General features: G+C 41.7%; 1 protein-coding gene and 1 long non-coding RNA gene across 3 annotated transcripts; one reads left to right on the top strand and one right to left on the bottom strand.

Moving 5' to 3' along the window:
* The first annotated feature begins 11,619 nt into the window (after window positions 1-11,619).
* On the top strand, window positions 11,620-15,147 carry IFT22 (intraflagellar transport 22). 2 transcript variants are annotated; one of them, XM_033004056.2, is made up of 5 exons: window positions 11,620-11,702; window positions 11,972-12,051; window positions 12,171-12,260; window positions 12,933-13,135; window positions 14,087-15,147. In XM_033004056.2, the coding sequence occupies exons 1-5, from the start codon at window positions 11,664-11,666 to the stop codon at window positions 14,233-14,235; spliced, it is 561 nt and encodes a 186-aa protein (XP_032859947.1). In that variant the 5' UTR covers window positions 11,620-11,663; the 3' UTR covers window positions 14,236-15,147. The 2 variants fall into 2 exon arrangements, with proteins under 2 accessions (XP_032859947.1, XP_032859948.1); XM_033004057.2 differs by having other exon boundaries at window positions 11,633-11,702; window positions 12,933-13,102.
* A 2,052-nt stretch (window positions 15,148-17,199) lies between these two features.
* On the bottom strand, window positions 17,200-23,337 carry LOC116964436. Its single transcript, XR_004408750.2, has 2 exons — window positions 19,058-23,337; window positions 17,200-18,089 (listed from the first exon to the last, which is right to left on the bottom strand). It is a non-coding gene; the product is annotated as an uncharacterized LOC116964436 (long non-coding RNA).
* Between the last annotated feature and the right edge of the window lie 808 nt (window positions 23,338-24,145).

Genomic DNA, 24,145 nt, shown 5'->3' with positions numbered 1-24,145 from the left:
TCTCCTCTGGGCTTTCCAGCTGGTCTACATCTATCTCATAGTAGAGTACCCATAGCCTATACTTCTGTGCAATACCTCTGCCCTGATGAGGATTTGCCTTTTTGACATCTGTACCTCATTGTTAATCCATGTTTAGTTTGGGATCCTCTGCCTTTTCTGCAGAACTGCTAGCCTGACTTTCCCCCATCCTGTATTTGCTAGTTAAAATTATTCCTGCCAAAGCATAGTGCCCTGCAGTTGTCCTTAATGAGTTTCATCTTATTTTATTCAGATCATATCACCAATTTATCAAGATCACTTGACATTTTAATCCTGCCTTCCAGTGCTCTTGCATTTGGTTCCAGCTTTGCCTCATCTACAGATTTAATAAGCATGCTCCATCTTCCATCACTGAGGTCACTAAAGAAAACATTGGGAGGTCTGTCTCCTTGTCTGTATCCTAGAACTATGTTCCTGTTCATTAACTGTTCATTAAACACTATTCAGTCACCGAGGGCTGCCTGCTTACTTGATGCTGTACAGGACATAAACACTGAACTTATAAACTCTGCAGACCACAGACGGTCTTGAACTTCTACAACAAAACAAAGTACTTCATAATATGCAGTGGAAGGAGCTACCAGTTACCAAGCTGCAATTTTCAATGGAGTCACTGACTATAGGATATCCAGATTCTGTGGTATCCAAATGCTTCCCTGATTTGAAAATCCATCCTGAGTCACTGACTCTCTCTGAATCTCACAGAAACAAGGACTTTCATGACCAAAGGATGTCTCACTTTTGGAGTCTGGCCCTGAAATCCTCCTACTTCTCTCAGTTGGCCCAGAGACCCAGGTTGTCTGACTTGAACAACCCAACATGAATGGGAGGCTGAGTTCCCTTTCTGTATTGTGCAAGTCATATAAAAGGGAGTGGGCTCACCCCACTCCTAACAAAATACACAAGTAAATCCACACAAGACAGATAAGAAAGGATTTATGGAAATAAGCACCCTCTTCTCAGCTCCTGCACACCCCAGAAGTTGCACCATCTGCCCTGTGGAGCCAAGGAATGGAAGAACTGGGGGAGATGCAAGTGGGGAGACTGGAGTCTCCTTTCCTCCGCACAGCAAATCTGTATGTTCCATCCATATTTTTTCAGCCTTTACTGAGTTCTTTCAAATCTCCTAGGAACTTTCCCTGTGGGCCTTGACAATGAGGCCTAACCACAATGGTCTGCTTTTCTTAGCTGGCTTCCACAGGCTCCTGAGAAGTTGGCTATGGTCCTTCAAAAGTTTGTGGGCTGCAAGGTGAAAATCACTGCACTCTAGCCGTTGTGCAGGGTCCACCATCTCCGCAGCATGATGCTGCCCAGCTAAGACCTGAAATTGCCTCCAACATTTTCACCTTAGGTGTCTGCAGTTAAGGTGGATTAATAGCAGCCATATGCTTTCTCCCCCTTCTCTCCTCTACCTTGTTCCACAAACTCCTTATCTGCCAGCCATCTGCCTTCACACTGCAAACTTCTTGCCAGCCAGTGCCTTCCTGCACCACCTCTGCCTGTGCTGGACCTCACCACACAGGCTGCAGGACCTTCTGTTCCCTCCTTGCTGCAGGTGTTTCCCAGAGCCTGCACTGGCATGGCTTTCACTATCTCTGCGTGTTACTGGCAAACAGTCAGCCACAATCCAACTGTCATACCCATATTTTCCTCACAGTTCTATCTTCACCTTACTCTGCCCTAAAGCACTGTGCATCTAGATTCATGAGACCCCACTGATAACTGACATTACATATTTCTTGAAGCATTCACATGAGCCTCTCCCTTCTCTGTCTTCATTCTTTTTCCAAGATTATATTTTTCAAATTAAGTCTCCTTGTTTTCATAGACTTTGTCTGTTTCAATGTGATTAATCCCCTTCATTATTTTAAAATCATTGACTGAATCACAGCAAGTTCTCTTTTTAAACAAGATAATACCAACCCTCTTCAGTCTTACTTTATAAGTCAGAACTGAAAGGCGCAGTATTATTCTCATTTTCCCTGCTTTATCCCCTTAATCATATCCTTCTTAGGTAGAGTGAGCAGTACTGAAAAGAGCACTCTGAACAAGAACTCACCAATGTTTTATGTAATAACAATAACAAGAACTCAGTTCTTACCGTAATGCAACCCAACATCCTGTTCAGTTGTTGGGGTCTGTTTTCTACAGCTGTGTGTTAGGCTGAGAGCTTTGGGGATTATTTAAAGAGAATATTCTCAAGGTTTATCAATTTACCTTTATGAACATTTTGCTCTGCTCATTCTAAGAGGACCAATCACATAAGTGAACCCCAACACTGTTCACTGGCACTATCTTGCTCTTTAGATGGCTCTCTCCCTATTCTCCTCTCTTGAATCTTACAGATCCCTCCATGGAAGCAATAAAAATACAGCTAAGGTGCGAAATACAAAGGAACCATAGCAGGCATTAAAGGCTAAAGTCACTCCAAGGCAATCGGATCCAAGTATTCCTTGGCTATGCACATGTACACTAATGCTAGCTTAGGTGTTCACAGGATACTCTATTGTCACCAATGGTTACCACACCTAATGGGCTTTGTATCCAAAATCCACCCCTCTTCCAGGGCCTCTGGGTGGTTTTGTCACACAAGCTTAGTCTGAGCACCTTCTTGAACTGGTTGCATGCAGATTTCTCTCCCCTCCTTGCTTCTATTTCTAAATAACCCGAGCTGGAACTGCTAAATTGTACTTTGCAAATATCCAGCTTCTCACATAGAACACAGATCTCTCTCTCACCATAAAAAAATGCTCTTCATATCTCTCTGTTTTCTGTTCTGCCTAAGGGAGATCAATCTCTCTACAGATGCAAAACCAATCCCCAAATAATCCTCTGGGATTACACTGGCTCACAACCCCTCATGCCAGCGGGTCTCAGGCAGGAAGGATACACGGGCTGCCAGTCGACACCCAGAAAGGATCTGGCTGAACTAACTCCCTGACCTACCAGAGCCATCACACAATCTCTCAGTGCTTCCCTTTATAACATAGGGTTTAGGGCTTTGTTATGTATCATGGGTAATGCAAGGATAATAGAAATTGAATAAAAATGATACGGTATAAATAATGAAAGAAGAGAAGAAAAAAATAAAAGCAAGATGAGACATAATCTGAAGAGAGATATAAATTGTTCTCTTTTTGGCAGAAAGGAAATTAGAAAGTCTGCAAGATACTATGAAATGTTTAAACTGATTGTTGCCCAAAAAAAGAAATAAAAGCTTTTGACTAGACTAAGGAGCTTTTTGGTATGTGATTGAATGGTAGGACAAGACTATCAGCCTCACTGTGTGCCTGGAAAGAAGTGGCTCACAACAAAACATTTTTTGGCTCAATTCATATCTGGAGTATTTAAGATTGTTGTGAAGAACCTGGTGCAGTGCCCCAGCTGTAGGGTGATGCACTATTTTGCATTGAAAACAGGTGTTCAGCTGGCTGGCTTTCTAGCAGAGCACAGTAGATTTGTCCCAGATTTTCTGTACATGATCTCTAGGTAATACTTGCCTTTTTTTCAGATGTTTCAATAAAATTAGATAATTATTTTCCATGTTCTGAGCCCTCCCTGAACTGACTGACAATAGATTTACAGAGCTAAGCTGTAGGTCGGGCAGAGAGAGAGTCTGGCCAGCTTACAGAGGAGGTGAGTGGACTTTGGAAAAAGCAGTGTTGCAATTCTGGAGCATCTCTGAGAACAACCACGGCTTGTAACATGTGCCCTGGCACACCGCAGTTATGGAAAGCAACCTACGGAGGTGCAGCCTCTGGCTGGGGAAGAGGAGAGCAAACAGTCTTGATAACCCAACCATTCATTTCCTTAGTTTTGAAGCTGTGTTAGGTAAAGAACTACATTAACTGAAACGCTCCACTGTGTTTATTAATTTTAAATAGCTTTGAGATACGGTTTCTTTGAAAGATCCTGTATAATCAATCTCCATTGTTCTGTATATATTTGCAGAAGATAACAGCTTCATTAAAATATGGTGTGCTATTAACAGCAGTAAATATATAGCCTTAAACCTTAAAATGTAATGCAATTAAATAAGAAATATGAACCTAAGGAGGTTAAGTGCAATCAACCACTGACATCTACATTTGATTTGAATTAAAAAACACACACAGAGGGAAATAAAGGGCCTCCGTACATACTTGGATAACAGGAAATCCCCTGGATGTAAAAATAGTGAATTTAAGAATGAAGAATATAAAGGTCTAGTTCAAATTAAAGATTTTATGACTGATGACTCCATTAAATCTTTGAACACTTACAGTAAAGAGTTTGGAATGCTTCCAGTCCCATTCTTTATGTTCTCACAAATGACAGATTATACTTCTGAACTCCTACAGCAAAAGAAAGAAAGAGTGAATGTATTAATCCATCTAAATCTGGAGCTTGCTAATTAAGATGAAAACTGTAACAATCTGTACTTAGGTGAAGCATAGTATTTTCATAACCTAGCTCAAGACATCACTAGTCAAGCAAAAAGTAGAAGATTTACATTTTCAAATTATTGAACAACAATAAAATAATGAACCAGTTAATACTACATGATCAACAATCTGTACTAAATAGGGACTCTTTTATAATAGTCAGTCTACTTTGATTTTTATATTTCCAAGACATTGTTCATGGTGTTTAAAATATATAGTACAACGCACTGCTTCGAACTCTACCCCTACCTGCAGAAATGCAAGGATCTTCAACTGTAGCAAGCCTGCAGTGGCAGGTCACGTACAATCAAAGTGCCAGTCTCACACATGTGTATTTGTAGCCATAAGACATTAAGAAGGACTTTTCAAATGAGGAGTTTGCAAGTGAGTTAAGCATTGGAAACTCCTGTACTACTTTTCCCAGATTTCAAAGGGAATTGAGGCAGAATTATTAAGGCTACAGATTTTTAAGTTGAGGGCATAGAGCTGAGCATTCATCACTTATCCAGGTACCTAAGCAAAGGAGCAAGGATTTGAGCTCTTGTTCCAGACTCCTCAAAACATACTAATTACTGGTATAAATCTTTTGTCTCTAACTGCATACTGCCAAGAGGTAATTGAGCCTTAAATGAAAATGAATGTGAGACATCTGAAAAGACAGCTGATTTGGCCCAGGATGTTAGCAGAAATGAAACATAATGCCTGGAAGGACCACGGGGTTAAGGAACTCCCATGTTTGGCCGTAAACTCCAAAGTAACATATAAGTCAAATCAGAGAATGAAAATGAGAGAAAACAAAATCTTCCTGTCGGTAGGATCTCCTCTCCTATAGGACCGCATGGCAGTCCTTCTAAAGACAGTACACACTTTTTTGCTTGCTTTCTATGAAGTCATTGAGGGTCTGGCCTTGAGTGAATAAATAGATCAGACAGTGTTAATAAATGCAGGCTCTTCCCAGAGCAACAGGGGTGGCAGACACCACAGCTGTCAGTAAGAAACAAAACTTGCTTTGAAATTTTATATTCGAAACAAAAAGCATACGGGTCTAATAGAAAAGGTTCCATGAGCCCATGTGAATCACAAATAGTAATTATCCTTTGATTGTCTTGTTTCAGTACCTTCTAATCTACCACCTATGAAACCCTTTTTACTAAACATAAGGAAATGTTTTCCACCTAGCCCAACAGAGCTGTCATGCTCTTTTCTAAGAGTAAAGGGTGCTCGGCACAATATTTGTCAGTTCTCACAATCAGGCTGTATTTCCCTTTGACTGCTCTCACAAACAGGTCTCAAGAACACCAAATTTAAGATAGCTGACTAATGGTATGACTATATGTGTGCTTTAATTCAGTGTACATCGACAAAGTAGCCGAAATAAATGGTCCCATCCTTGTCCCACTTGGCCACATCCCCATTGCTCCTCACTACCTTCTTTCTGCTAGCACCAGGTTTTTGTGCAGTTATGCAGTGAACAGGTTCAGGGAGCTGATTTCTTTTTTTTTCCCCAGACACATTGGACTACTTTTCAAATGAATCAGTTCCATCTAAACAGGTAATTGGGAGGAAGCTAGACAGAAAACTGGGAACATGAATGGAGGCGATACTACTTCTTTGAGTGGGTGGTGGTACAAGTTTATGTCATATGTAGAAAAGCATGCATCCATAGCATAAATTAAGATTCCAGGCTTTGTCAACAGGCAGTGAAGACTCTCTTAAATAGATGCTTCCAATGGGTAATTCAGAATACCTAAACCAGAAGCCTAAAATTAGACAGCATGAATATGATGAGACCATAATTTCTCAGTACTGTAATTCCCACAAAGAGTTGAAGCTCTATTTACAAATGCAAATGATCTGGGCTTTAGCAGAAATACTTTTGCTTAATGCTTTTTTTCCATGGAAAAATTGAAACTTTCCCCTGTAAGGGGGAAAGAAGACCTTCTGAAGGGCTCTCCTGCTAACACAATAAACATCTGTGGGTTCTTTCCTCTCAGATGCTATTTTTCTAGGGGGTCCCTCTCTGATGAATTAGCAGTCCCAGTAGATCATGGCAAACAGTCCTGCATACCACATCTTAAGAAATGGGACTTCTTGGAACAGATCAGTTTGGTCTGCCTTAATGCAGGCAAGTTAACACCACATTATCAAATGCACTGAGGTCACCAACCTCCATCAGATGATGTGCTTGATCCTTTTCAGACAGAAAAAAAAAAAAAAAAAAAAAAAAAAAAGAAAAAAGCTTGGATTCCTTACAGAAATCTGAGTGCTCCAAGCTGGAAGCAGTAGGCTCAGCCACTCACAGCCCACCCACCTACAGATCAAGATGGACTGGAACAACCTCCTCCATGAGCCAGAAAAGTGAAGGGGGTTGGGAGGTGGGAGGAAGAGTTTCATATTTCATCTACCACTTTTAATAGGAAACAGAACATGGTGGGGGGTTGAAAGGAAAATGGCAAATCCCTGGAGATCCTAAGTGTTGGCCTTGTGAGTCAAAACTGTCAATCACACCACGTCCCCTCCAACTCGTACTTCTTGAAGGGAAGGGAAGAAAGGAGGCGATGGGCTGGGATGTTTAGCCACTAGGTGTTACTGTTGCTCCACAGAATGGGATCAGAGCAACAGCTTTAGGATAACCAAAACATCTATCAGAGTGTCCTGGGTTGAGTGAATGGTGGAGTTTTTTGGTGGCAGGGGAGGGGGCTATCGGGGCGGCCCCCTGTGAGAAGCTTCTCGAAGCTCCCCCAGCTCCAAGCCAGCTCCACTTCTGTTTGGGAAATTGAGCCAATCGGCTGCGCCTCTGCGATAACGTATTTAAGAAGGGACGTGGTGACGGGCAGACGGACTTGTGAGGAGGAGTTGCTGCAGCTGCGTGAACACCAAGGTCAGTGGAGGAACGGAGGAAGAAAGGAGGGGGGAGGTGTGCCAGAGCAGAGACCCCCCTGTATCCTGTGGTGAGATGGCAGGGCGGCCCCCCCCGCCACCCATGAAGATCTACGGTGGATCAGACATTGATTTGTGGCCTGTGGCTCCTGCTCGCCTGATCAAGGTTCTGTGCCCGAAGAAGGCCGGGGTCTCATGGGAAAAGGCAGCCCCGCTGCTGTAATTCAGCGCTGGGAGGATTGCAGCATGCGGGGGAGCTCGGGAAGGGCTGCAGCCGTGGGAGAGAATCCAGTTGGAGAAAGTTAGTGACCCATGACGGAGCAGTGTGGGGAACGCTGCGGCCCATGGGAAGAACTCATGTCGGAGAAAGTTTGTGGAGGACTGTCTCCTGTGAGAGGGGGACCATGATGGAGCAGGAGGAACAAGTTCCGGACACTCCCCTCACCGAACATGAAGGAAGTGGCAGCGCTGACTGCACCCCCCATTCCCTGCCCCTGTGCCACTGGGGGAGGAGGTAGAGATATCGGGAGCAGAGCTGAGCCCGGGAAGAAGGGAGGGGTGGGGGGAAGGTGTTCTCAAGATGTGGCAATGCTTCTCACTGTCCTACTCTGTTATGTGTTGTTAGTGTCTGTAATAAATGTATGTTCTTTGTTTTCTTCCCCTAACGAGGCTGCCTTTTGCTCATGATCATAAAGGGGAATTTTTCCCCATCCCAGTCCTATCTCAAACCCGAAGCCTGGCTCTCTGTCCCTTCTCATTGCTGGAGGGGAAGGGAGAGAGAGCTGCTGCATTGTGGTTGGCTGCCAACCAGGCCTAAACCACGACACAGAGTCATCATCTGCAGCTGTACCTTATGATTTAAACTGTAGAAACTAAATCATGCTTCTGGATTCACATATCATGACTCAAAAATCAGAGCACTTTGGTGTGTTTTCTTGGGAGGGTTGTGGAGGTAGACTGATGCTCCTTGTGTTTTGTTTATACGTCGCTCATAAAAGGAGCAAGACAAATTCATCCCTTGGGAACTTCAGCTGACTTTGATGAAGGTGCATAGGGAGAACCAGGCTGCCTAAGGTGCTACTGAGCTCATGTCCACTGGTCAGGAAAATACATTGACCGCTGAGTTGTCTGCCTCCCTGCTTTCTCTGTGACTGGCCACAGCCTGCACCGACACTTAGAGGCATTTTAATTAATCCTAGATCTGCTGTCAGCCAGGTGGGTTCCTCAGGCAAGTCGTTTAAGCTTTTAATTCTTTTGTTTCTCCATCTATAAAATGGAAATAATGTTCCTCATCTTCTCTGGGAATGACTTTGAGACCGCAAATAAATCAGAGCTGTAGTCCTTGACAACCTGTTGGCATGATCCAAGCAACAGGTTTTGCATGAGCTTTTTCTGTTTATTCCAGAATAGGTTTTCTGAGAAAGCAAGACTGAGTGCTTACCCCTCCTTTCTAGCCATTTTTAAGTAAAACAATTCATGATAAAGAGCAGTGCTCCACTGCACCTCTGTCAGTGCACCTTAATGTCCTGTTTCCATCTGGTCCTTATTCACAGCTCTACCAAAACTTTATCCAGAGGACAGCTACACTTCATACAAACCTTCCCCACTTAATTAATCAACTAGGCTTTGAACCTGAGAGACATAACCTTCCCTGAGCTTCTTAAGTACCAACCTTCAAGTTCACAACAATATTGACATTCTCATTAATTTTTCATAACAGGCTTCAGTGCACAAAAATAGGTGTTTCTTCCTTTCAATTTTTGTACTCTATGCCTTGCCCCCAAATGAACCAGTATGAATAAACAGAGGATGTAATGCAGGTCTCTGCCTGTGCCCACGAGAAAGTTGTTTCTGCACACACACAGTAAATGTCATGCAATGCACAACAAACAGGCAGAGCATTCATTTTCATGGTAAGTCTTGCCATGTGGTTGTACTTGCAACCAAGGCATTATTTTCACACACAACTTGATTTGAGTGCTCTAGGGTATGTTTTCCAAAGTTTGGAAACATTGTTACAGTACATTAAACAAAGTACTAGTACTGAGCCACAAAATCTTATGAAAGATTTTTTGAGTTCTTTTCATAGGAAAATTTTTATATGCCACATTAAATGAAATATAATGCAAACTTAAAATACTGCTCTCCAAAAGACTGAATGATTTGCAAGTGTTAAAGTATTATCTGAAAGGTGACTGGCACTACATTTTACTGCTGCTTCCAGTAGAACCTGTGGGCCCCTAGCTAGGAGGCAAAGACCTCTTATCTGCAATTCAGGCAACCAGTACCACATGCCTTGATACAGAAATCAGTATGTCTCATAATTTTGAGTTCTCATAGACATTTCTAGAGTGAAGAACTGTTTTATTAAAATATTATTGATAGCCTGCAATTGTTTTTGGCTTTTGAAGGAAGAAGGAGGATCTGTTCATGAAGAAGCATCTGGAGATTGTAATTTTTGCTTGCTACCAAAACATTACAGTAGAAAAAACGGCCATCTAATAAATGTAAGAATTACAGACCATTACCAGTATTGTCTGGAAGCAGTTCACTTACTGCTGAAGTTTTCTCTCTGCTGCAGTCTAACAATGAGTTTTAAATAAGTGAAACAAAATGGCCTTGCTGATTTGTACACGTGTACTCTCAGCAAATAATACATCAGTAACTAACATAACTTTACCCATATGCCTAAAGCAGATGCTGATACCATCAAATGTACTTGACTTAGATGCCTTTGAAAATGTCACCCTAAGTGGCTTGGAAGCTTAATTCCCACTTTCTAAAGTGTCTTGAAACCCTAAATCACATGTATAAATCCAAAACTTGCAGACTTAGTCAGCTGTGCTCTCCTTACTCTTCAGTGGGTAATATAAACACACAAAGACCCTATCTGACACTTCATCTAAAAATTAATCCTAATTGCTTTTTGGGCAGCTGCACAAACAGCCAGTTTTATCCAGTTTCAGTTACCTCTTACTCTTTTTTTTTCTCCTCTTCTGTGCTGCTGTTCACAATAGAACCCTTTATAACACATTTCTTTTCATGTGCTAGTGTCAGCTAACGATATGTGTTGGCTAATAAGAGAGGCTGTCCTGATTTCTTCTCTTTGGGCCACCCTTTCTGTCTTTCCTTTGGAAGTTTGTAGATATGAAATGTCAACAACGTAGCTGCAGAAAGGATTACCTACGAGTTCATTCTGAATTTGGTCCTGAATCACACACACATAGATCTTCACAAACATAAAATATACCTCCAATCTGCTACAGCAGAATCAAATTCAGTGCTAGGTCCAACTACTGGTTTTTTCCTTGTCTTTGTCCCACCAGCCTGAAGACAAAGGGGTTTCTGAAGTTTAAAATACTGTGTGAACGATGTGATGCCACTGCCACATTGAACCATCCTAAACTATCCCTGTGTGAGGAATGAAACAGCAAATAAGTCTACAGTGTGACAGAAAAGACTCTCCTCCCTCAGTGAGAGCAGAGCAATTCTGGTTCACATTTATTAGTAGTACTAGTAATAAACATTTACATTATGGTAGCACCTAGAGGCCCTATTTGAAAGTTTGTCTAAAACTATTGTACCTGGGCACTAAAGAGCTCTGAAGCAGCACATCTGTCTACCAGATGTTTTTTTCATAGAAGCTGCAATTTTAAAAAGCCTCTTGCTTCCTCTAACAAGCCTTATTAAGAAACTTCAAGAGCTTACTTCATTGTCCATTCAACGAAAATCTGCAGTTCAAATAGCAATGAAACTTCAGGCAAGGACAGCACTTGCCAAACGAGTGAGGGACACCAGAGCAGTGTATGAGCACTGTGTGATTTTTTAAGCGTGTTCAGCATCTGTTAGCCTGGCTCTTGCTTTCCAGAGGACAAAAAGGCCAAAGAGACACCTCTCCCCGAAAACCGTGCCGCCCGGCGAGCACAGAATCCGGGGGTCCCCCCTCAGGGCGCCCCGGTGGAGGCTGGAGGCCGTGCAGGCACAGCAACCCCCACCGCGGGCTGCGGGCGGGAGCCCTGCGTGCGCAGAGGGCCCGGGCCCGCCGCTGCCGCACCGCCGGCCCGGTCAGGGCAACCGCACCCCCGGGCTGCCCGAGAGGCCGCCTCCACCTCCCGCGCCTCGGGCCCCGCTGTGTGCGGGAGCGGCCGCCGGGACCCCCCGGGCCGGGCCGCCCCCTCACGACGGCCGGGCGGTGGCCAGCCCCGCCCCGGGCCCCGCGGGTCACGAGACGGCGGCAACGCCAATCGCAGCGCGCCCTTTCCCTTGTTGCCCCGCCCCCGCGCGGGCGTGTTGCTGAGGCAACGGGAGGCGCCTCCCGCCATGTTGCGGGCGAAGGTGCTGCTGGTGGGGCCGCGGGAGGTGAGCGTGGGGTCCCCCCGTCCCCGTCCCCGTCCCCTCCACGGCCCTCCCCGAGGCCCGCAGTCCTTAGACGGGGCCCGCTGCGGCGTGCCTGCAGCGCCGCCGAGCCGAGGATGCGGCTGTGGGGGCTGTGGGGGGGCAGGCCTGCATGCACAGCAGCCTTAGCTGGAGGGAGAGCGGGGTGCTCGCATAAACACCGTGTTCTCCTCTTCGTTATGGCTTTGGCACATTAATTCCTACCGGTTTCTTTCACTCCTGCTTTCTGCCAGTCTGGAAAATCGGTGTTGGCAAACTTTGTTTCGGAGAGCATAGAGGGGATTGGCAGCTACAGCCCGACGCAAGGTGTAAGGTGAGTGAAACCTGACTGAACCAACACCCTGACAACTGCCTGCCCCTCGGGAAACCCCGCTTTCAGGTTGTGATGGTGTGTAGAATGATATCACATTGTATATCCTCTTATTTTCACAGGATCCTGGAATATGAGAAGCCAAACTTGAATGGTAACAGTAAGGGAGCTGGGTGTCGATTTGAGTTGTGGGATTGCAGTGGTGATCAAAAGTAAGCCAGCATCGTTGCTATTTCTTCCGGGTTACTTAATTCATAATAGTTCTGCTTACACAAAATATTGATACTTACCACCTAAAACCAATGGTCTTTTTAAGATGAGGAATATTCTTTACCCCATTATCTTTTTCAATAGCTTTCTGCTATGAAGCATCTGATACTAGATACTCTCTGCCATGATCCCAGCTGACACTGAACTTTGTTTTGGATAACGACTGAGTATAACAGTAAGGTCCACAGCTCCTAGAATGCAGTTACAGGTACAGGAGACAGAGGCCCATTCTGTAATCATCTTTATCTCCTTCAAGTTATTATGTGAGTGGACTTCAAACAATGTATATATATGACCAAGGCCTTAATTTCCAAAAGACACAATTGAGAACTGGACAGATCCATTTTTAGGGGAAAGGTTTAAATAAGTATTTTACCAAATACTACATTGTCAGCAAATCATGGAATCAACTAACATAATGGGAAAGCCAAAATATTTGGAATATGATAGATCACTGGCAAGATTACTAATGTTATAATAAAGAAAAAAGGACTGAAATATGTTCTTGAAGAAGGAAGAAGAAAACTTAAGAAGAAGAAGAGGCTTAAGTTTGAGTTCATGTTTCTGTTTTCCAGCTATCGATCTTACCATTTTCCATGTGCTTGTTTTTCAAGGTTTGAAACATGCTGGCCGGCTCTGACAAAGGACTCTCATGGTGTAATAATAATCTTCAATCCTGAGCTGCCCAGTCACCTGAAAGAAATTGAAATGTGGTACTCCTGTTTCGTGCAGCAGCAGCCACTGCTTGATAGTCAGTGTCTCCTAGTTGCACATCACAAGCCAGGTAGTGCAGGGGACACAGAAAATCTGTCCTTGGGTAAGAAGATGGAAAATTTGATCTGTAACTCAGAGGTTTTTATTCATCTTTGTATCTTTGAAATTGTTCATACCTTATGGCTTGCATTTTTCATTTAAATCTGCCAATCAAAGAATACTGGAGTGCTTTGCAAAAACAGGAATAATGAATTTCAGAGGTCATCTAGAAGGTAAGCAATATTCCTATTTCAGAGAAGGGAAAGTACAGGCAAGAAAAGTTTGACTGAATTCTCTAAGATCACACAGTGAATATCCAGCTGAGCCAGGAACTGGAACTCCTGCCATATTTCACCATCACTAGTAGTTTGTTTCCTACACTGAATTTTTTCTTTTGTTAACTGACACTTTTGAGGCCATTTAAGCCTGCTTGTCATCGATCAAGAGAACAGGAGTCCTTTGAAATAAAAGGCTAATGATCTTCCTCTTAAAATTAGTAATAGGTACCTTATATACTGCAAAATTATTTGTCACAGTTTATACAAATGAGAACACACAGTCCCTCTGGGAAACCGTTTCCAGTGTTCAAACAAGTACATATATAATATATATAATATATATAATATATTAATACATTAATCTAACAACATTGTTCTATAATTTTGAAGTAATCAGAGAATGTCATATCACTTCAGTAGTAAAACTGCAATTCAGTTCTGAATTATTTGATTCTGCCTAACTGAATGCGAGACCCAAACCAGTACTTTAAGCTTTAATGATAATGTTTGAAGAATTTAATCTTGTACGAGTGCAAGATTAAACAAATTGTGCTTGTTCATAATGCTCACAAGCTATGATGCATTGCTTCTTCATGTATTATATGTTATCTGGGGTATCAAATACTAGATACTACTCAATTCCAACTGACTGCAAAATGAGCTGCCCCATGACCTTGACTGTGAATATTTCTTTTATAAAAGGAATATACCTAATTATTTTTTATTTACCTTCAAAGCTTACCCACTGAACAAGCTAAAACTTATACATTCCAACTTAGAAGAAGATCCTGAAGATGTTCGGATGGAATTTATGAAGTACTTCAGAAGCATCATCACCTTAATAAATGAGAGCAGAGAGAGGGAAGAAATGTCAATTATCTCGTAACATTAAAAGAAATACTGAACAGGGAAGAAAGATGATTTTTCACTTTGTAAGCTATACTAGCCTGTGAGCAGGTCCTCACAATGAGAATTTGCCAGCCTATAAACACTTCAGCCTATAAACGAGTGCTGACATCAGATGAACTGTGGTGCCAGAGGGATGGCTGCACATCCAGGAATTTGGGTAACTTTAGCTGCAGTTTGGTTTTATTTGGCATTGGAGGTACGGGAATGTATTGTTTGATATGTTAGTGTGGACCAAAAGATAAAGGTATGGGTCATCACTTCAGAATCCCTTTCTGTAGAGGTGCTAAGAGAAGAAAGCCTGACAGAAAACAAGATTTGTGGAGTTCTGTTGAAGCATCTGAGTAAAGTGCTCATGCTAGCTGTGTTCCTGGAGAACTTATGCTTTTGGAAGTCAGTACAAACTGATTGGAATAGAGATCTGAGAAGTAGTTGTCGTGTGGAATCCATATTTTTATGTTCCAAGTTCTCTTTATCTTTCTGTCCAGCATCTGAAGAGAGCACATTGCATAGTTATTGCCTTGGCAAGACAGAGTAGGTTGTCCTTTCTCAGGACTAGGTTTTTCTTCTACTCCAACAAAATAAACGTCTTGTTGGGGACGTTTAGGTCTCTCTGGGAGGAAAAGAATTGAAATCTCAGTGTAGTGCAGTATTTTCATCTATGTTGGGAGCCTCAGTAAAGAAAAAAAAGTTCTGCATTCTCCAGAGGAGGAAAAACTGTTTCTCAACTTGTATTACTGTTTCCTGCTGCATTGAAATAAGTGGTTTCATAGATAATTTACTTTCTGATTTGTTTGGTTTGCGCTCATCCCTGTTCTTAGTGTGTTTTGCTGTGGAAGACATTTTTTTGTAACATGCAGTAATAAGGCAATAAAAACATTTTAAAAATGCATCCTTTCTGTTCTCAAAGGGAAAGTTATGGTTTTGTGGAACTCTTATCGATTTGCTTATTTTTTAGTAAGGAAAACAATGATAAATTTGTAGTACATTTCACACTAATTAGCTCCAGCAAGACACAAACTTGTCACCAACCCAAATAGCCAAAGAAATGACAAATGAAAAACAGAAGCCTGTATCCATACTGACACATGCTTCTTTTTTTTTTTTTTTTTTTTTTTCTCAGAAGATAATTTAAAGGAGAGAGGACTGGGAGCAGGAACTGCAGAAACCCTTGAGAAGCATCCCATTTCACCTTGTACTGCAGCTCACCTTGTGAAGTGTGAGATCAGTGGCTTGTCAGAACTATGACCCACAGCACTGAATTTTACAGATTTTGTTTCGCTGCATATTCATGCCATACAGCTATAGTTGAGCTGCAGCTGTTTTACAAGTATATTTGTTAAAACAGCCTTGTCCTCACACAAACATTGTCTTTTAGTAAACATCCTTTTCAAAAAATATGTTACAAAATAGGAAGTATTTGATGTATTTTAGTTCAAGACAAGTGAGAGCTTCCTGGGTCTTTCAGTCATCTAGGTTAATTAGCCTACTATTTTTCCTGTTTTCATAGTTAGTTCTTTTTCGAGTAATAAGTAGCCTGTTCTTGCACAAATACTCTGTTTTCCAAGATGACAAGAAGAGATGCCTCAAAAATCTACTCAGTTGTTCACACATCTTTTCTCCTGGCCGTCAGTATGAAGTTGGGGCTCTCTCCAGGGTTTTGTCTGGGGACCTTCAGTGAGAGCAGAGAGCAGTTGGAGTGTGCCTTCAGGTAGGAGATCTTTCAGTTATTTTCGTGTACTGTTTGAAGCACTTCTACATCATCACGCTCAAAATTAGCAAACATATTGCCAGAGTCTGAAAGCCTCTTCATCCCAGTTGTGTTTTGTACTTCCCCACGTATTTAAGCTCTGTTGATTTAATACAAAGGCATAGGAGGTGGAAGATTAAAAGAAGATCTCAGAAAATTTCCAAGTTGTAAAACTAATGACTACAAATAACACAACAAAACATACTGGGCTAGGCTCACACTTCAGAGAATTGGTATTCCAGTGATATGCTGGTTTGCTCAGGTTGGTACCAGGCATTTGGCACATGAATTTGTGTGGGCACACAAATAACCTGCACTGTTCTTTTCTTGGGTGCTTGGTGTGCTCACAGAATTTGCTGCCCCAGCTTCTTTTCATTGTCTGCTGGCTCCTATTCTGCCATTAAAGCTAAATGCTCCACTCTGTTCTGAGAGGAAAAGAGGGGGTGGTACTGAAAGAAAACATCAGTGAGAGGAAGGACACCAGGAAAGAAAAAAGCAAAATAAGCAGTAAAAGATGAAAAGAAAAGGTTGGAGGCAAATAGTGGGAGGTTGGCATTTCAACATCTACATTTTATTTATATGACTTTCAAAACAATCAGGCTTTATATGTTTGCAATCAGTGTCATAGGGTGGTCTATTGGAGGCAGTTATTGGAAAATTCACAGTCTAACTAGAGAACAAGTTTTTTACATGCTGCCTTAGATTATTTTTTCCCTGTTGCCAGCTGTGTGGTGCTGGAGCCAATTTTTAAAATATACTGCCTTAATAAATTCAGTTTTTCCCAACAGCAACATTGTGATATGCACTGGTAAAGACTGGTCTGAAACCCCCCAAATATTTTATTTGGAATGTAAACCAGTGTTGGGTGATTCCAGGGTTGAAAAGTCAATGAACTCTCCTATTCACCACCTTGCTTTGTGTAAAACGTTAATCATGATCTTACTTTGAACTCAAAAAAAAAGGATGTAAATTGCAGGTATCTATATACTGTAACACATTCTTTGCTGGAGAAGAAAAATACTGTTAGGACCAAAGAGAGATCCCTAGACTTTATGTCATCCAGAAAGGTCATCATATGTAATAAATGTAGAACATCATTCATAAAATCTGGCCAAGAGGTTAATTTCTGTGACTGCTGAAGAACAGAGTAAATGTGTAGACCCGTGCAAAATGAATCATTAGTATTGGAGAATATACAGAGAAAGTATTTATTCAGAAGTATCATTATTAATGATTTATGAAACAGGTGAACAGAGACACCCAGTTAGAAGAGGGGTAGGAGAATGCCAGATGAACACACGTCTCTGTCTCTGGCCTCTACAGTGAGCCTTTCCTGTGCTATCAGGAAGACTGCAGAGCTTCAAACAACGCCATGTCACGGCGTTACTCAGACTGGGGGGCACAGTCCTATTTGTTTGCTTGAAGCGATATGCTTAGTAAGTGACTGTTCTATGGCTCCGTCCATACTTCTGCTTGTGAGAGCAAAGAACAGCCCAGACAAGTGTAAAGGAAACTGGGAACATGAGGCAATCAGCCTTGTGGTTACTCGGAAGTCAGTTGGCAAGCCACAGGTTTAACTAGGAGTAGGAACAATCTACAAGCAGAAGGTAATAGGAAATTTGCAGCAAAAGCACTCTACTTTATGCTTCCCCACTAAGGACCTTACCGCTGTGCTTGGAAGTTTGGAAAGGCTTTTGGGGTGACATTTCCAAGAAGTGAAAGGGAAGGCAGAGAACCAGTGAAGTCTGTCAATTCCTCCAAACAAATGTAGCCTTCTCTGTATCCTGTATCCCCAGTCCCTCAGGGTGAGCAGTTCATGTCCCCTTCTAGGTCAGCAGCCATGTACCCCCAGGCCCGTGCGTTGCATCAACTGTGCACAAATTGGAAGCCTCCAAGTTCCTTGACCCTTTCTGTGGTTCCTTGTCCATACTGGAATTCAGTGGTTATTTGTTCCAGTGGCTTTTCTGTCATCACCTGCATTGTCATGGCTTGGGGGATTGAGGCAGGAATCAGGAGCTTGGAACATTTTAAATATTAATTCAAATACGGTGCAGAATCCAAAGACTCCAGGATATGCCAACTGGCTGGTGAGAAAACGACCTGTTACTTAAACAGAAGTTATTCAGGTGCAACATTATTTGGTCACTTGCCATTAAGTATTGATAAGCCTGACAGCTTACATCACTATATTTATGGTATACAGAAATTATTTTCAAAGTTTTGTTGTATAGCTACAAAAAGGTTTAGAGCTAAAGGTGAGCTCTACTCAAGTTCACACTCATCTCCCATGAAAGTAGTCCGTACATCATTGCTTTGGACAGTTGACCTATCTGGCAAAGAGGCAGCATGGAAATTTGATAGGGAGCAGTCTGAATCAGAAGAACTCTTCAGGGCTAGAAATGCAGTATTTTAAGACTTCAGGGTCATATATAGAAATTTAATGGCTGTGGCTACCTTGCAGACTGGTGATTTAAGACATTTAAGCTCTTCAATTATAAAAGTTTGCTCAGGTTACCTCCTACAAGCTGTTTTCTGCACATGCAGAACATTATGAAGCCAATAACTACTTGTGATGATGAAAACAGTTACAGGCACTGAAATCCAGATGTGTGGCTTCCAGGGTAAAAGTCATACTTGTTTACAACCAAACTTTGGGAGTAGCAGCACAGCTGAATGAAATACATTTGGACCTTACCAAAAAAATGCAGCTTTCCTTTCAAGTAATATATTTTGAAGGCCAGGCCTTTGGTCTCAGTTGCTCTCAGCAGTATTGTTCTAATGGACACAATAGACATAAGAAGTCCTACGTTCCTATTTCTATTATTGCGCTTCCAAGTGACTACAAGGGAGTCACGTAGGCCACCACATTTAAGAGTGCCCATCCAGTGGTTTTGCATGCTCAGTTTAAAATATGTAGGGTGCTGATGTGCAGACACTTTAGGAAGCAACTTCTAGAAGGTATCCAGGACGTCTTAAAATCATATCTTAAATGACTCAACTTTTCAACAGGAGTACCTTGCTCTGGAGGCCACTTGTGAGTATTGCTTCTTACCACTTCTCCAGAAGTCTTCACTGGTGGAATACTTCAGTGGTGCACCGAAGATTGACCAAAAGATCAACTTACATTCTTGAGAAGTTGCCTTTCTCGAGATTCTAGAAACACTTTAACACACATAGCTTTAGTCAGCACTCTTCATGCACACACAGACACTATCACACTTGTGAATAAAAGATACCATGAGCTCCTACTCCCAGCAGTTCAGAGGGTTAATTCACATGTACGAAGCAGGCCTGTTGTCAGTTCAGGTGTACATTTTTGCATTGACCCATCCGATGTTATTAGGACAAGATTCCCCCTTGATTGACTGAGGTTTATATAACTAGATATCTTGTAAAGGCACCTGCTTAGAATTTGCTGAGAATTCACCTCAGAAAATCAGTCCTCTTGACAAACAATAGTATCTGGAAGCCTCTCGCCTGATGGAACTGGCTTTGAACAAACGGTGTACAGGTTTGGTCACCCATGCTCAGAAAGCTACACTGAATCAGAACAAGGCCACCTGAATTGCTGAAGAAGAAAGAAACAATTGTATCAGAAGTGTTTGGTTTTTTCACTCTAGCAACATCAGGAGAGAGGGCACGTGCTTTATTTCTGCAAATGTATCACAAAAAAAGAAACAAGTATTTACTTGGCTCTAACAGGAGAAATCAGAGCAGGGATGCTGTTGCTAAAAGGCTGGACCATTCTAAGTTATACAAACCTAAATATAAAATACTCTCTTATCATCTGCTCCTTTTGCTTATTCTCGCCCCATCCCCCCACCCTTGAATTGCAGGAGGAAATAATTTGATCTTGAATACAAGGTGACCTTATATTCAAGCTCTCTTTTTTTTTTTTTTTTTTACCCCGAAAGAGACAAAAGCAGGAGAAACCTAATATTCAGGCTCGCGCTCTATTTGTGTATAATCTAAACTAAAAGATAGTTTTGGCACAATAATATATGTGAACAAACTAGTCATTAATAACTCTACCCTGAAAATCAAAGTTTTCTAACAGAGTTGGGAAAAAGCTACTTGGTTTCAGAATGGTGCTTAATTAACAGTTTGTGATAGAGTGTCAATGGACTGGATTCTTCTAGTTCTTCTTTTATGAAAACAAGAGGCTTATTTCTTTTTTATTCATGAAGGTATTTTTAAATTATGTGGGTATTTTCTACAGAGGTAACAGTGAACTAGAACATCAGCTCCAAACTTCCTTGAACTTTGAGAAGCTTGGATTCTGATTCATGCTCTCCATCTGGAGATGAGTTGAAGACACGGGTTGTATTTATACATATGCAGAGGAAGTAAAGCACTTTTGTCACCTCATAACAAAAGAAACGTAACGTAAATCTTCTCACGAGTCTCACTTTAGAGAGTACTGCCTGAGGATGGCAATGGGTTTTGCTTGCATAACTCTCAGACAGGAACAAAAAAAATGCCATATGTTTTGCTGAGTTCCATTGTGTCTTCCTCCCTTTGTAAGGAAATGAAAGCCTATTTCTCTACTAGTTCCATGAAATCTATCTGAATCCTGGTAACATGTCTCTGAGAATTTGCTCAGAGGGAAGAACAGACAAGGGTACACCCTCCATTGCTATGTTACTGTTCCATGAGTTCCAGACAAAAGCATTTATTGTGGTTTGGCAGCAACCATCTATTCCTAAAACCCTGGGACTGCATTGTTCTTTACTTGTCAAAAGTTGATTTAATACCTACAGGCACACATTGCAGGGTTCATCTTTTTAGGAAGGATCTTTAGGCTTTCTAGACTGCTGGGGTCACCCCTCACAGCCACTAAGACCATGTGGAGGAGTCACACCAAAGCTGACTGAAGACCAGGCCCTCAAAGAAGCAAAAGGTCTGCCCTGCAATGAATATTCCTGGATTTTTATTCTGATCTAGCTTAAATGGTAATACTACAGAAACTGAGCAACCAACTGCCAGGCCCATAATAATAACTCTAAATCATTAAATAAAGATACATCTTAGGGAAAAATATTGTTAAGGCTCCAAAATTGTTTTGCTGTGTTTGGAATTGTAATAATGGTAGGCAAGTTTGACTGGAACTCCTAACGATACAAAGATCTTGCAGTCTCGCTTATCTGTAGCTAAGATAATGAGCCTGGGACCTAAACAAAACTATTAGGAGGCCTTCTTCTGCTCAGAATGGTGTATCTTTATTTTTAAAGCAGATCATTAAAAGTAATATCTAATGAAAACTCCATCTGTTTTCCATTGAGCATACACTTGGCTTTTTTTTCTATTTTTTCCCCAAGGTTATGTGAAGCTTTGCAGCACACAGTGCTGACACCTTCACAACATAACAGGACAAGCCAGCCTTTGATGCAGTTCCTCTGTCCAGGGAAGTTAAATATTGGGTATATCTGGATCTATTAACATAAAGCTGAACTTTTGGACCTTTCATTTCTTTCATATCCAGGAACTGGAGTGAGATGTACAAATATGGTAGTGGTGTAATAAATCTTAGGTCACACAGATCTGCACAGGTCTGAATCTTCAGACCATAAAGGTTATTTTACAAAGTATTAGCAATAAAAGCTAAAACTTGCCACTCCATGTCTTCTTCTCTACTCAGCTAAATGGGAATTTCTATGTCCTGTTAAGACACAGGGACCATGACACAAAGTTGGGCAGCTGTGATCCCTACAGATGCTCCTACGGTTTTCTATACCATGAACCCACAGAAGCCAGAGATACACATGCAGTTTTCATTACTAAATAATTCAGTTGCCAATTCCAGAAAAACCTAGTAGTATTAGATAATAATTTTTTGCTAAGTGCTGTTGAAGCCCAGTTTCCAACAGACTTGTGTCTTAAGTATAGATTTTCTGTTGTCTTCGAAGGGTCTTCCTACCTTATTCTCTATACAGACATGGCTACCTATAGTAATGATTTTTTTAGGAATTTCCTGACTTCGAGATTTCTCTCATTCTATCAGATGTGGCTGAAAATGGTCAATGTCTTAAGAAGGGACAGGTAGAGATAATCAAGCTGATACACCGGTAACAGTACATCCTTACAGCCAGGATAACAAAGTCGGGTATGAAGGTGGAATAACACAGCAAAGCAACCACTAACAGCACTTGTGTGGGGAGCAGAAATGAGTGTATGCTTCTGTTCTGGTGACATGAGCATAAACTATGTGGCTGTGGATTGCTCTTTGTTACATCGTTTATTAAAATTTAATATACCAAAAAAAAAGAATTCAGGACATTCATCCCCAACCATCTGCAGTTCCTGTTAGACTCTTGAGACTCCATCTGATTTCCTTTTTCTTTTACACCCAGACACCACTGGCCAATATCCATTATCCTGCCAGTTAACAAAGACTTGGAAGACTTTGGCATAAGTTCCAGGCTATGTCTGGCTTCCTTTTGTCAGTCCTGAAAAGGGCCAGAAAACAGGAAAGATCCCTCCCAGTCTTAATCTGCCAGGCACAGGGGAGATTCCTGGGTGATGGCTGCCTGCCACACACACCCTTGCAGACCCCTGGGACAGGGTGAGGCTCGGAGGAGGAAGGGGACCAATGTGGAAGATGATGAGTTTAGCCAGATTCCACTCCAGTTATCTTTGGCTGCTGATATGTTTTCTTGGGGACCAGGATGAGCATTGTTCAGAAATCATTCACATCTAAAGAATCTGAAGCAGGCCCCTGCACCCAGCATCCAAGCATGGCTGCTTAGCACCGAAATGTGGGTCACTTCATAACACAGACACTGGTTCTAGCTGACAAGGTCTCCTAAAGGAAAGCTCTGCAGCAAGAACAACCACAGGCCTAAAATTTGGGTTTAAAATTGCCATTGCCATCTTTCTTGGGACCCTTCACAGATCCAAGGGCTTAATGTGCCATTATTAAATATAATGAAGAAATCTGGCTACTATGCAATAGATGAGTGAGCCCTGATCTCTAGTTCTTGCTCTGCTTCCACATGATAGCTCCTCTTTAACCATAAACAGATGCCACCTTTTACATCGGCACAAGTGAAGCTGAACACATTAAATTTTGTCTAATCTACTTCTGTCTCATCTACTTCTTCTACCTCTTGAATTATTGCCCCCCCGTCTTCATGCTTTTCATTTTCAAATTAATTGTTCATTTACATCAAGCAAACTAAATTAAACTTGCAGAAGATTAAAAAGACATTGAGATACTTCCAGAGTTGTCTTGCTTACAGAACTGTTCTCAAGATGTAAGCAGAAAATTGGACAGGTGTCATTTTTCTTTACTTTTTGTAACTTAAAATGTATGAAGGAGGCTTGAAAGAAGCAACTGTCATTTTTTAAAAGATTTTTTCTTAAATCCTGCTGACATTTTGTAATACCTCTATAACCATTTCTTAATCTAGATGAAGCAAAAGTTACATTTCCAATGTAAATAATAAGCAGAGAGTTTGAACAGCTAGTAGGGTTATTAATCAGAGAGATGATTATAAGGTTAATCAGATGTGTTATAAAAGTAAAATTAATAAAATGAAGGTGGACTTTTATTGTCACTAAGAAGGACATGAAAGAAAAGTTAGCTTTGCTGAACGTACAGAACCCTGACCCTTCACATGAAACTCAAGGAAGCTTACAGGTTCCCAGGTCAGAACCCAAGAAACCCCTGTCAAACTACACAAAGCCTTGACTGGATGTTATCCACATTTGAAAGATGAACATAGAAGGAACAGGGAAAGACTTCAGGCCTCTTATTTAGTACAAACAAGTTAAAATGGTTACGATTTCCCCACTTTTTTTCATGGTATCCTTAATTTTCATATGACCCCCTCTTAGGCCGTGCAACAGATCATCCTCCTATAGTCACTGAACTGAGACTACTGCCAACCTTCCTACCACTCTTCTCACTTGACTAGTTCCTCAAATTATCTATGATCCACAGGAACTTTCTCTTTGCTTAATGTGACATATCACGAAAAATGCCTGAAGAATTTGCTCCTAACGGCTAAAGTATGAGGGAAATAAGTGAAGGGCAGGCTATGAAGACTATCTCCTGCCTCCTTTACTGGACTTGGCACAGCACAGCATGTGCACAGTTTCAGTTTAGTTGGTCTAGAAAAGAACTAAACAACCTAAGGGA

Source organism: Tyto alba, unplaced genomic scaffold, assembly GCF_018691265.1.
Source record: "Tyto alba isolate M040663 unplaced genomic scaffold, T.alba_DEE_v4.0 Super-Scaffold_19, whole genome shotgun sequence".
In the NCBI taxonomy this organism is placed as follows: Eukaryota; Metazoa; Chordata; class Aves; order Strigiformes; family Tytonidae; genus Tyto; species Tyto alba.
This window is presented reverse-complemented; position numbering and strand designations above follow the sequence as displayed.